General features: G+C 55.3%; 1 protein-coding gene across 1 annotated transcript in view; it reads right to left on the reverse strand.

Annotated features, from left to right (window-relative positions):
• Positions 1-10,361: 10,361 nt before the first annotated feature.
• The window catches only part of PTPRN2 (protein tyrosine phosphatase receptor type N2), a gene marked incomplete at both ends in the record, with an annotated part of 706,645 nt that continues 704,016 nt past the window's right edge, over positions 10,362-12,990 (reverse strand). Inside the window, one exon of the mRNA XM_079711893.1 lies at positions 10,362-10,433. Within this exon, the coding sequence (XP_079568019.1) occupies positions 10,362-10,433 (72 nt within the window). The remainder of the gene's footprint in view (positions 10,434-12,990) is intronic.

Here is a 12,990-nt window from a genome sequence, read left to right on the forward strand (position 1 = left end):
GCTCACACAAACAACACACGACATTTCTGGGAAAGGAGGCTTGTGTGCACCATTCCCCAGGCTGACCAAGAGAAGCTCCCCCAGAGCAAACTCACCATCTCAGCTCGGGGCCACTGCCACCAAGTCCCGCAGACTGCGGGCAGAGGAGCGCCCTGCCCCAAGCTCCGCCACACTGGGCACTCCCTGCCTGCTGGCTCCCCTAACTATTCGGGAAGGAAAGGGGAGGGGACAAGAGGCACCCCCCAACCAAGCCGCCTCGTGTGGAGCAGCCCAATGGGCAGAGGCAGCAGGAGACAAATAACTGCAAGGCCGCACAGCAGTCATTGGGGTAGTGGTGGCGGCTTGAATGTGTGCAGCTGCCGCAGGGGGACATGGCGCCTGGGCTCTGGGTGGGTCTCTATTCCTGAGCCCACAGATATGTCGGGGTGGAGCATGAGAGGAAGAGGGGTCGCCACGGACCCCATCAGTTCGCTTGGGCATCTGCATGTTGCAGCTGCCACCATGGACACGGGAGGACCGGGGCCACCGGGAGTCTGGCTGTGGCCTCGTAAGGTCTGGATGGCAGCTGGACAGCGCAGAGGCTGTCAGGGTGCAGGTCCAGGCTCCAGGGACTTTACGGGGCATTTCAGGTGCACGAGAGCGTGTGGGAGGGGTTGGTCCCTGAGGATCGCAGAACAAGGACCAGAATCCGTGTCTGGGGGCTTCCCTGGTGGCGCAGTGGTTGAGAGTCCGCTTGCCGATGCAGGGGACGCGGGTTCGTGCCCCAGTCCGGGAGGGTCCCACGTGTCGTGGAGCGGCTGGGCCCATGGGCTGTGGCCACTAGGCCTGTGCATCCGGAGACTGTGCTCCGCAACGGGAGAGGCCACAGCAGTGAGAGGCCCGCGTACCGCAAAAAAACAAAAACAAAAACAAAACCGCAACAAAACAAAAAAAATCCGTGTCTGTCTGAATTTACCATCTGCTTCTCAGCCCTTCTGGGTTTGGGGACAGGACAGGGACGTGGGGTTGGCTCTTGGTAAAGAAGTCACTTGAGGACAGTCAGCAGACCCTGGCGGCGGGGGGTGTCAGGTGGCCTCTGGAGCACGAGTTTTCTGTGTGATGGGCGTTGCCTCAAAGTGTTATTTCAGCCTTTTATCTTGTTCCAAAATAGAACTTGGAGCAGTTTGCAAAGACTGACACATGGAGGGGTCAGGGAAGGGATGACAGGGTGGGGAACGTGGCCCAGGCTGTGCGCCCCTGGTCGCTCACGCTCTCTCTGCTCCCGTGTTCCCACCAAGCCCGAGGCTGAATGTTTCTCCAGACCTCGGACCCTGACGCTCCTGCGGTGCTTGTTAACAAACCCTAGATGCCCAGCTCCTCCCTCAGGCCCCAACTTGGTAAGCTGGGCCCTGGAATCTGCCCCTTGGCTTCCCCATGACCCTCACAGCTGGACAGGGCCCTGCATCCCAAGCCTGGACAGCCGGCAGGGGTGTCTCTGTGCCATCAGCTCTTGGCCACCTCCCTGTGCACGTCCAGCTGCTGCTCAGCCTCGTGTGCGGCAGGCCAGGCAACATTGCTTCCTGCTGCCCGAGTGCAGTTGTGCGTGTTGTGCACTGCACAAGGGCCCTTGGCTGAGGGGACAAACGGGGGCTGAAACCCAGCCTTGGCCCATGGGCTGCACGCAGCACACCAGCTGCCCCGGTGCCCGAGAGTCATCCACGTTGCTAAGGAGGCCTCGTCAGCCTCCAGCACAGGGGCCCCGGGGGCCAATCCCACCTCCTCCATCACTTACCTGCTCAGCTCTGCGAGGATTTTGCACTTTCTGCTGGGCCTCGGCTTTCCCTGGCGCCTCCCTGACCCTCCCCCCTGCTGCCCCCGGGGCCCCTTTGCTGGGCCTCTCCACCCGGCCTCCCCTGGTGCTTCCCCACCTCCTCACGCGGACACACATGCACGCACGTGTGCGCCCCATCCCGCCCGCCAACACCGTCCTCCCCTGCGTTCCCCCGTCCCCGGCAGGGAGGTCTCCTGTGAGGTCAGCTTCTGAACAGGGGTCTCTCAGCCCCTTGGGCAGCCTCCGTCGGGGTGTTCCCCAGCCCTGCAGAGTCAGCCTGGGCCTCCCAGACACTGAGCCCCCGGACCTGGAGGGGTCAGGGCCCGCAAGCCTTCCATTGGGTCCCGGTTGCTGTGAGATTGTGGGGAATCGTCCATAAATCCTGATTTCAGGATTTTGGAGTTGACCAAAACAGCCTCGTTTCTCAGTCTTCTCAAAAATTTCTTTGTTTCTCAGTGATAAAGTTTTCTGATAGTAAACAATACACATCTGAACTTACAAAACACAGTTATCAAACGCTATTAAACAAAGCATCGGCTGCTGTCTTGGGTGAGGAGTGGGGTGACCTCACGCCCGCCACACGCCTGCCTGGCTACAGGCCCCCGGCAGCCCCTGCTCAGGGCCCGGCACACAGAAGACACCGCAGGGGCGCTTTCTGCCTGCAGGACGCTGGGGAGGCCTGGGGAGGCCCTGGTCCGCAGGGAAAGGCCCCCGGGGCCCTGCTCAGGGATGGCTGCGGGTTCTCTGCAGGGACCGGCCAGTCCAACTGCTCATGGATCGATTTTCTGATTTCCGTGAAAAGGAAAAGAAAAAGAGGATGTGTAAGGCCCTCAGAGGCCCGAGGAGGAAACAGTCTGGGCAGCTGAGAAGCGGAAGGGGGAGCCCCTCAAGGGGGGCAGGTGGTGGCAGAGGAGGCCCAGGCGGCCCAGGAGGAAGCTGACCCCAAGCTTGTGTGGCTGAGGCGGGTGAAGGTGGGCCTGCCTGCCTGGGGCCGGACTGGAGACGTGGCCGAGCCTCCGTCCTCCCGGTGAGGAGGTGACGATTCCCCCCTTCTATCCCAACGTGGGGACAAACGAAGGGCTCAGGCTGCGGGCAGGGGCTGGGATGAGGACACAAGAGGCTGCAGCTTCGCCCTTCAGCTGCTCCACATTAGCAGGCGTGGGTGGTTCAGCTCCTAGTGAAAAGAAAGAGCCCCAAGTATCGGGCTGCCAGGCTTATTAAAAAGTCGGTCTGATGGACGCGGGGTTTGACAAAACTGCGGGAGAAGCTATTTCCAGTGACCTGATAAATTAAACAAGTTATCACTATATTGTAATTATAATTATGTCAGGAAATAAAATAGAATGGGAGGAAAGGTTCAAAAAAGATGGTTTTGAGTTAGAAGCTGTGCCATTCCAAACCCCAAGACTTGTGTGTGTTACTCCTTCAACGTAGACGCCCCAGGAGGGAGAAGGGAGAGAGAGAGAGACAGACAGACAGAGACAGACAGAGGACTGAGCACAGACGTCCCCCAGCAGAGGCGAACAGAGGGAAGGTGAGCCCCGCAGGCGTGAAAGCAAAGTTCAGGTAGAGAGAGGCGGCTGCTCCACCAGCCGTCTCCATCCTGTCTCTCTCCCCTGAGAACCGGCCTCCTCCTGCCTGGTGGCCTCCCTGGAGGCCAGGCTTCTCTCAGAGCCAGAAGCAAACCCGCCAGCCCTCGGCATCCCCTGAGACCGCGCAGGGCGGACTCTAGAAGTTTCGGTGCCGCTCAGGTTCTGGATGAGAGGGGACTGTGCCTGCGGGTGGTCCTCACCGTGTCCCATTCCTGCCCTGGGACCGAGTCTCCACCGCGGCCTGGCCAGTCCCCGGGGACAGGCGGTCATGGCCCCATGGGAGGGGAGGGCGCGGTCCTGGCCTCTCGACAGCACCGTCCAGAAACGGCCACAATATCCATCCACCACATTCAGCTATGAGGACGAACGACACACACCATATGGTTTGTCTAATAGAGCGACCTAAACAGCGAAGAACAGTCTCTAAACAAATACCCCGAATAAAATGAAAACCAGCCATCGCTTAGGAACAAAGTGTAATCAAATTCTAATTTTCTATTCCAATAAACATCTTTGAATTAATGCCTATTCCACTAATTATGAAGGTTTTTTATTAGCGTTCTACTTGATTAATAAAGCACACAACACAGATTACATATAATACTGCTGCCATCTCCCCCTGGGGACGTATGTGGTGGTTTCTTGATCGCATTTGAAAGCAGGAGTGAGAGGGGGAGATGGCTGGGAGCACAAAGAGGAAGCAAAACGGCTTTTTAAATGTATGACGTTAATTTTGTAAGAAAAATAAAGCCTCTTAGACGGATCCTATCAGTTTACACCACCCAGTAAAGCAGATCAACAGCATCGACTCACATGGCAGGGCCCAGCCCGGCAGCCTGGAGGCTGCACTCGACAGTGGGCCAGGCTGTGGCCGAGGTCTGGGGGGAAGATTGTCACCTGTAGCGTTCACTTTGGACCCTGCAGCGGAGACGCTGCTCCCAGCCATGGAGACGGAGTGGTGAGGACACGGGGTGGACACGGGGGTGGACACGGGGGTGGACCCCGAACCCCAGCTGCGGGACCTCAGCCGGCACAAGGCCGAGGTGGCAAATGGACTCAGTGTGGGCGGAGAGGGCACTGCTGGCTCCCCGTGACCTGGGTGGGGGGGTCTCAGGAGAGGATGGAGGATGCGTTCGAGTGCCTACCGTGCCCGCCCGAGGGCAGGTTGCGGTGCAGAAACGATGCAGTTAGTGTGGGTGTGGGTGGGGCTGGAGGCTGAGAGCAGAGTTGAGTGTGATAAGGACAGGCCCAGACTCGTAGAGTCAGGTTGTGGGCTGCCCCAGGGACCGCCATGTCCTCACACGGGGGCTCAGAGCTCCCAGGAGAGCGAGGCATTTTTAACAAGGCTTGATCTGCCAGCTGGTGCACGGATGTGAGCCCACGTGTGCGTTTTCCAGGAATTCCAGGGAACCCACTCTGGCCCCGACACAGACTCACAGTGTCACTGTCGACAGAAGCACTGAGCACGCCGTGAATTGCCTAGTTGATAGAACTGCCTCATGTAGAGCTTTTGTTTTCTCTTTGTAAGATCGCATCTAACTGCTTGTAAAATTTACCTTAGTCTCAAGCAACAATTTCGTAGGAATGCATCCCTAAATCGCTTGACGGTTAAGCCCCATGGTGTTGCAAAGGTGGTCAGACCTCCCCACCCCAGGACATGCTCTGTGCCCAGAGAGACACGCCGGGGGAGTGGCCAAGGGTCAGGACGAATTCAGAGCCTGTGCCGTCCCACGTTTGCTCTGAGAGCCACTGGGCCCCACCCCCTGTGAAGCGGGGTGACTAACCCCCCTGCCTATCCCTCCTCACTGGCACCTGGTGAGGACTCGGGTCCAGGAGGCCTCACAGGCTGCTCTGTAGCCTCCCGAGTCCCCCTGTTTCTAGCTGGTCTTGAAGACCAGGGACGGTAGCTCCCACTGTACCCGCGCCCCCCTGAGCAGGGTATACACTTGGTGCACTCTAAGTACCAGTATTGTCAGGGAGGAAAGCCCTCCTTGTGGCTGGGAGATGCACAGCCCGGCTCTCTGGTGCCAGTTGAGAAGGAAGTCTCATCTCGATAATAAAACTTCAAACAGGCGCCCGCTGCGGGCTCTGATCGGGAACTCCCGTCGGGATGGGCGCCGAGGTCCCAGCTGTCCTGGCTGAGCCAGGCCTGGGATGGAAGCGCCAGGAAGCGGAACTGGCGCCCTGCCCGCGGAGGAGACTGGCCGCTCCTCAGACCCTCGGCGCCACGTTCAGGTCGCGCATCCTGCTCGCCGTGTCCAAGCCTCTCCTGCACGTTCTCACCTCGCGGGTCCAGCTCCGCCTTCCGGTCCACCGTTCCGGCTTCAGCTGCTCCCAACCCTCCGTTTCACCCGGACAGCCTGTGTCTCGAGAGCGAGCTCTCCGTCGTTTCCAAATAACTGCTCCCCTTGGGTTTCACCTCTACAAGTTTGGTTGGGTTCTTTTTCTTTCCCGATTTACTGAGATATAATTTACAAACAGCATGGTGTAAGTGCAAGCTGTGCAGCACAACGATTTGACTCACATCCATTATGCGACGGCCGCAGTAAGTTTAGTGAACAGCCCTCATCTCAGGTAGATGCAAAATAAAAGAAACAGAAATATTTTTTTCTTGTGATGAGAAGTGTCAGGATTTACCCCCTTAGCAATTCTCCTCTACAGCACACAGCAGTGTTGACTCTACTTCTCACGTTGTACATCACACCCCTAACACTCATTTACCTTATGACTGGAAGTTTGTACCTTTGGACGGCCTTCATCCAACTTCCCTCCCTCCCACCTCCTGCCCCTGGTAACCACAAATCTGATCTCTTTTTCTAGGAGTCCTTTGGTTTTTGGAGCATAATTGACCTTCAACGCTATGTAAGCTCCTGTTACACGACATAGTGATTCAACATTTCTGTACACTTCAAAATGATCACCACGGGGTGTCTAGTTACCACGTGTCACCATACGATGACATTACCTAATTCCTGACTACATTCCCCATGCCGTACATTTCATCCCTGTGACCCATTTACTTTGTAACTGGAAGTTTGCCCTCCTAATCTCCCGCACCCATTTCTTTCTTCCCCTCTGGCAACCGCTTGTTTGTTCTGTTTCTATGACTCTGTTTTGCTGTGTTTGGTGGTTCTGTTTCAAAGCCACTTGCTCTTTCGAGCTGTTCTTCTTCTTTAAGCCATTTAAGATGCTTAAACCTATCACCGTCTCCCCTCGTCGCGTTACCGCGGTTCTTCACAGCAGTGACCCTCGCCAACTGCGCTGCATTTCCTCCCGTGCTTTGTGACGTTTTATTAAGAGCTGACTGTCACGCGGGCATCTCCTCTGGGGGTTGCACATGGTCCATCCAAGTGGTTTTGCCTCCACTGAGGTTGGGAGCTCAGGGTTTGGTTGGGGTCGGATCAGATTTTCACCCCGCTTTTCAGCGAGGACTCCCTGTGCCCCGTGGACGTGGGGAACCAGCCCTAGCCCCGCAGACGGTGCCTGTCTTCTTCTGGCTGGACGGCGGGGACGGACCTTCTTCTAACTCCTCCCTCCCTTCTGTGGCTCCGAGGGAGGGGCATATCGCAGCCAGCTTGCGTGCACTTGCAGGACCAGACTGTTAACTTTTTAGGAATTTTATGAGCTGGTTGTTAAATATAGCCACTATTAAAATTTCATCATATTAACTGACAAACTAGATTAATACACAGGTAAGGAACACTCAAAACTTATCGCTTCCTAATTGTGTGCACTACATTTCACTCTCATGACTCTAGTAGCTGTCTTCTCGTGTAATCATTTTCATCTAGGGAGTCCACATTAAAATCACTCATAGTGGGTGTGTTTACGTCACAGAAATTAGCAAATATGATGAGTCAATGCTTTACTTTTGTCCGGTTGATTGTCTAGACTTGAAGTAAGGGCTGGAGAAGACACTGATAATGCGGATTAGACTTAAACGCGAGTGGTGTCTGCAAGGGTCACTCACATCTGAACAGCACACGAAAACAGAGGACACATTCCTCCAGGCCCCGAAACCACGATCCAGCTCCGTAAAGAGGTCGCTGGCGCCACTGGTGAGCAGGGGAGTTCTGACCACACTACCTGTTAGATGAAAACCACCCGTGTTCAAGCTGGAACCACAGGTCGGCCACAGACGCAGGAATCCCACGAAACCAAAGCCGGCCTCCCGCGAGGATCCGTTAGCTCTGTGGCAACCACAACAGGGAAGGCCGTGTGTGTTTTTATTGGTGCCGGTTGCATGCATTCCCAGCACCCCCTGCGCTGACCCCGAGTGGACCGCGTGGACCTGGGCCTCCGCCCCCTCGGGTCCAGCAGCGATCATGCTGCCCACACTGATCCTTCCATATCCCACCTGTCTTTAGAGCTGCCTACGCACAACGTTTGCAAGGTCCATTTTGCCCAGCATCCCTCAATGTTCCTGGCCGGAGGGGCATCTTTATGTCACATGCAGATTCTGACACGTGTTTATCACGAGAAGTGTCACCCATTGCTATGTGCGCTTGTATGAAACAGTGACAGCAACTTTCCAACACACGGAAAGCAGAAGCTTCCTGGATGCCTGGGCAGGATTTTAACAAGAAGCAAACTCGGGCAAGGAGATGCTGGTGAGGCACAGCTAACAGAGCGTAAGTGGACGCCCATCGGTTGAGATTGGGGGTCTGATTTCTTGAGATACAAACACCAGCATTTAGTTGGACACCACAGGCCGCGTGTCTTGCTACCGCCGGCCGAGATAGACCAGCACAGGACAAGAGGGAAGCCGCCAGGGCACGCCCAGCAGCGCTGTCCCTCCCCAGCCAGGGTTTGACTGCTCCCAGCGTGTTCTCCGGTTTTGAGGCTCCTGGGATGGCCCGTGTCTCTGTGGAGTGGTGGAGGGTCCCCTCTCCTCTGCAGGCAGCAAAGAAGGGGCCACCACCGCTCCCTGACACTCCCTGGGCAGACACGCACTAAAGAGGGGACAGGGACACACAGAGCACAGGCCACTCCCCATCTTTTGACTGAGATTGTTTAATCACTTTTTTAAAAACACTTTTCATTTTATTTATTTTTTATTTTTTTGGCCGTGCCGTGTGGCATGCGGGATCTTAGTTTCCCGACCAGGGATCAAATCCGCACCCCCTGCAGTGGAAGTGCAGAGTCTTAACCACTGGACGGCCAGGGAAGTCCCCTGTTTAATCACTTCTTTTAAAAAATCACTTTTTAATGAATAAAGTCTCAGTGACACTCGACACCCCCCTGTGCACACCCAGCTCTGCAAATAAAATAGCAACTCAGTATAGAGTTCTAAGGAATACACACACGTTGTTTTAGGCATCCAAACGCCCGCACCTTCAGGAAACAGGATGGATGGGAAAAAACTGCTCTCTCATCCCAAATAATGACCATTCAAGTGTGAAATCAGAAGTTTAATCGGACACAATTAAATATATTTATATATCTCACACTGAAGAAACATAAGAAGTTAGAAATTACAAGTAGGTATATGCTTCCTATATTCAGATAAACTAGTTTCTATTAATTATTTAGATTCCAGATAGAGAGAAACAACGTTGGGAAAGAAATCATAGATATTAAAGCAGATACACATGACAACACCATTTAAAGACACAAACAATCATTTGGCATTTTTCTCCCCATTCAGCCGGCCGCTTTCCCTATTCTACTGTCTTCTGAGATGTAACACCTATTTAGGATGGAAAGAATGGTGCGCAACACGGGAAGCAGAGGCACCAGGGTCACCGGGGAGCGTCTTGTTCCCTAAAACGAGACCAGCAACACCCAGAGCGGCCTGCACACCTTCCCAGATGTTTAAGCGTCCTCAGCTTAAGGAAGTGCATTCTCTGTTTCGGGGCGGGGGTGGTACATTTGGCGCTCAGGTGGTATTTTGGCAAATCCAGATCGTTGCTAGATGTGTGTGTCTCCGTGACATCAGACAAGGGGGCAGGCAAAGATCTGAGGAGTCTGAGCCCTGGGGGGAGCCCAGGCCATTCCTCTTCCCCAGCTGCTATGATCTCACATAGGCAAAAAGCAAAAAAATTGTGGGTCTCCCTGCATTCCTCCCCTGGTGAAAGCACCCCGGTCTTCTCTGGATGCCAGCAGGGCCCGAGCCTTCCCGGAGAGGGGACCACAGGTGCCTGCCGGGGGCTGGCCGAGTGCCCGGCTCTGCCCCGCACCCCCTCCGATTTCGGTCACCCTGCAGGGAAGCGTTTAGCTGCGTCTGTGTAAATCCCTATTTGTAGTTCATAGCCGTGTCTGGAGTTTGGGGCTCGCCCCCTACCTTGCCCAGGTGAGGCGTCCCCGCGGCGGCTGGCCTGGAAGCAGGCACTCTGGGTGGGAAAGCGTTTGCCCCCAGCGGCCCTGCCCATCCTCAGGGGTGGACGGTCGGGAGGGGCTGTCGACAGTGCTGGGCGGGGAGGGTGCTGAGAAGCCGGGATCCAACGAACAGCTGGGACGACTTCCTTATTATCTGCCCCAAAGCTGCAGAACGTCACCTCCTGTCCACCGAACTCCTGAATAAGCTGCGGTGTCTCCAGTGATAAACTGTTGTCAAGACAAACGCCGACTGAGTTTCTTACAGCCGGTGGCCTCCCGCCCTGCACAGCTGACACTCCTTCAGGAAGTGACAGGTCACGAGCCAGCTCTCTTCGGGGGACCACGCTGACTGCACCATCAGTACGACATGATTGCGGTTAAGAATGTGGAGGGGTGCTTTAAGGAAAAATAAATTTTTTTCAAGAAAGTGAAAATAGATGAACTGATTGCCCTCGGTAATTGCATCTTCCCACAGATCTCTCTTTATTATTGTTTGGTTGAACAAAAATACACATTTTAACTGCTAAACTGCACTGACTACAGAGTCTTAAGGACCCGATTACGAGGCGGCTGCACTGGGAGACGTGGTTAGGTCGTCCCGTGACTGCAGACAGCTTTCCCCGCGGCCTCAGGAAACGCACTCACTGGGGAAAGGCTTTGAGGATGGCGTTCACCTCCTCGGCCACGGCCGTCAGCGCGAACTCGAACTGCTCCTGGAAGGACAGAGGAAGGAGATGTGAGCGGGGTCCCTTCTCCGCCAGCCCTGGGCTCCCGTGTGTTTCTCTGCAGAGAGAAACTGTTCAGGAGAAAAAGGGAAGGTCACAGACTTCCGTGGAAAGGAGAACAGGGCACTGGTTTGCAGGATGAGACCCAGCGCGGATGAGACCCAGCGCGGATGAGCCACACTTCTCGTGTGGGAAGGTCTCATTTCTTATGGCTGCAAGAAGCTGCCAGGAGACACACGAGCAGGACAACGGCTGACTGAGGCTCCACGCGCCCCGCCAGGCTCCTCCTGACGGCAGCACCCAACGCGCGGACCCCCCGATGGGGGGAGCTGGATGCAGCCGCCGGTCCTTCCTAGACTCGCCACGCAAATGGTCACAATCGCGACCCCTCGGGGTTCCCTGGCCTCGGGATGTAAAGGGTGGTGCTTTCGCTGCTCTGGAAACCCACCCATCACCCAGATCAACCTGGCTCCGCTCCGTTTGCCAGGAACCCTCACGTCACCCTCAACCGTCCCAACTTAAGACATGCGCGCATACGCGCTCACAGACGCCAGCGCACCACGGACGGGACACGCCTCTCGTGCAGCTGAAACCTGCCAGGACTGTTGGGTAGAAACGAGGGGCGAGTCCAGGGTGTTGGGACCGTCCGCTCCTCCAGAGACCAGGGCTCGGCAGACAGCGGATGAGCCCACCTCGCCTGCTGGGCTTCCCGGGCTCCCGGGTCCACCACCTGCTCCCAAACTCTGCATGAAACACTCGAAAGTAGTGCTATCAAGCACTTCCCACTACACCAAAGAAGTCACAAAAATAATAAACTATGCAAATGATCACCTAGCTGAGGATTTTGGGTGAAGGAAAGCCCTATTGATGGCTTAAATACTTGATAATTCAAGTCATAAATAGACTTGAGTCCAAAGCCCAAAAGAATGATTAATTTCCACTTTGAATGGCCAGTATGTAATAGAAACATAGAAAATAGCTCCAATTAAAACAGCAGACAAAAAAGAAGCAGACTCATGTATACAGAGAACAAACCTGTGGATACCAGTGGGAGGGGAGGGGTGACACAAGGGTGGGGGAGTGGCAGCTGCATCTACTGGGTGTAAGACAGGCTCAAGGATGGACCACACAACACAGGGAATAAAGCCAGCTCTCTGTCACAACTGTAGGTGGGAAGTAACCTTGAAAATTGTATAACAATTAAAAAATTGATAGTAAATAAATAAACTAGTAAAAAAATAAAACAGCAGAGAGTCAACCTAATTTAATGCTCACTTTGGGACAAAGGCCAGTTTCTCACCAGTGTTCCCCTGACCTGACACTGAAGGGATGATCTGCCGGGTTCTAACTCGGAGCCTCTGCTGGCGGCCACAAGCCTCCCGTGGACACGGTGGATCCGCCTGCGGAAGAGCCTCCCGGCCCATGTGCAGGGACCCCCTCGGGGCTGGTGCAGCAGGAGCCGCGCCCACGTGGGCCCAGCACACCCCAACACCGCGTTCCCGCATGGACGGGCCCTCTCCTCCCCTCGAGGCCTGGCGCTCAGGCCTGCTGCCGCCAGGACCGACGAGCCCTGGGGAAGCCGCCCTGTGCGGCCGTCTCTTGAGCTAGCGGTCGGCCCAGCAGGGTGTGTCACGTGCAGGACTTGGTCCAAGACGCGGAACAGCCCCGTCGGATGCCTCCTCCCAAACGATGGCTTGCTGACGGGCAGACCAAGGTCTTGTGATGACTCAAAAATGTGAAAAGATGAAGGGGGCTCTTCGGGAATCTCACTGTACATTTCACACGCGTGTTCATATGGGAATCTACCCTAGAGCTTATCTTCAGAGGGAGAAATGGACAAGCAAGAGATAAGCACTGTGCCCTTGCTTATACAGCAAGACACCGGAAAACACCCAATGCCAAAGAGAAGTAAATTATGTTATAGAAAGTGTCTAATAAGAAGGCCAACATTTCTGCTACCACGTGAAGTGACAAGGGTGGAGGCAGACCTGCCCCTGTGTCTTGACTGTAATCATTTAAACACTCTCCGTTCACAGGACCACACAGAGGACCGGGCTGTGGGACGAAGCAGGTGCAGTTTAAGCCACTGCTGGGGTGACCGCGTGGCGGAGGGGAGGGAGGTCCACGGGCTCCACACGATGGTCCCCGCTAAGCTGCCGAGAGGGCTCTGACGGCAAAGCCTGGAAGGCTGGGCCCTCGGGGCTGGACCGCGGTGAGAGGGGCTGTCAGCGCCGGGCCCGTCATCCTGGAAGGCTCTGGCGCCAGCTGCCCCCCCAGCTGCTCCCCCGTCACGGGTGGGGACTGTGTGTGGCCCACATTTTGAGCAGCATCGCCTTAGCTGAGATGCCTGGGTGGGGATGCCAGAAATCGGGAAGAACCCAGCGTTTGAAGTCCTTTTAAGACAGAAATTTATTTTACGAAAACCATTAACATAACAGGCAGAAGCTGCACTTAATGAATAAAATTCAATAAATGACAAGATGACCATTTTGGCCTAGACTCAAGCTTAGGACAAGAGCCATCTGAGCAGGGAGGACTCAGAACG

The sequence above is a fragment of the Hyperoodon ampullatus genome (assembly GCF_949752795.1).
Source record: "Hyperoodon ampullatus genome assembly, chromosome: 9".
NCBI classification, from domain to species: domain Eukaryota; kingdom Metazoa; phylum Chordata; class Mammalia; order Artiodactyla; family Ziphiidae; genus Hyperoodon; species Hyperoodon ampullatus.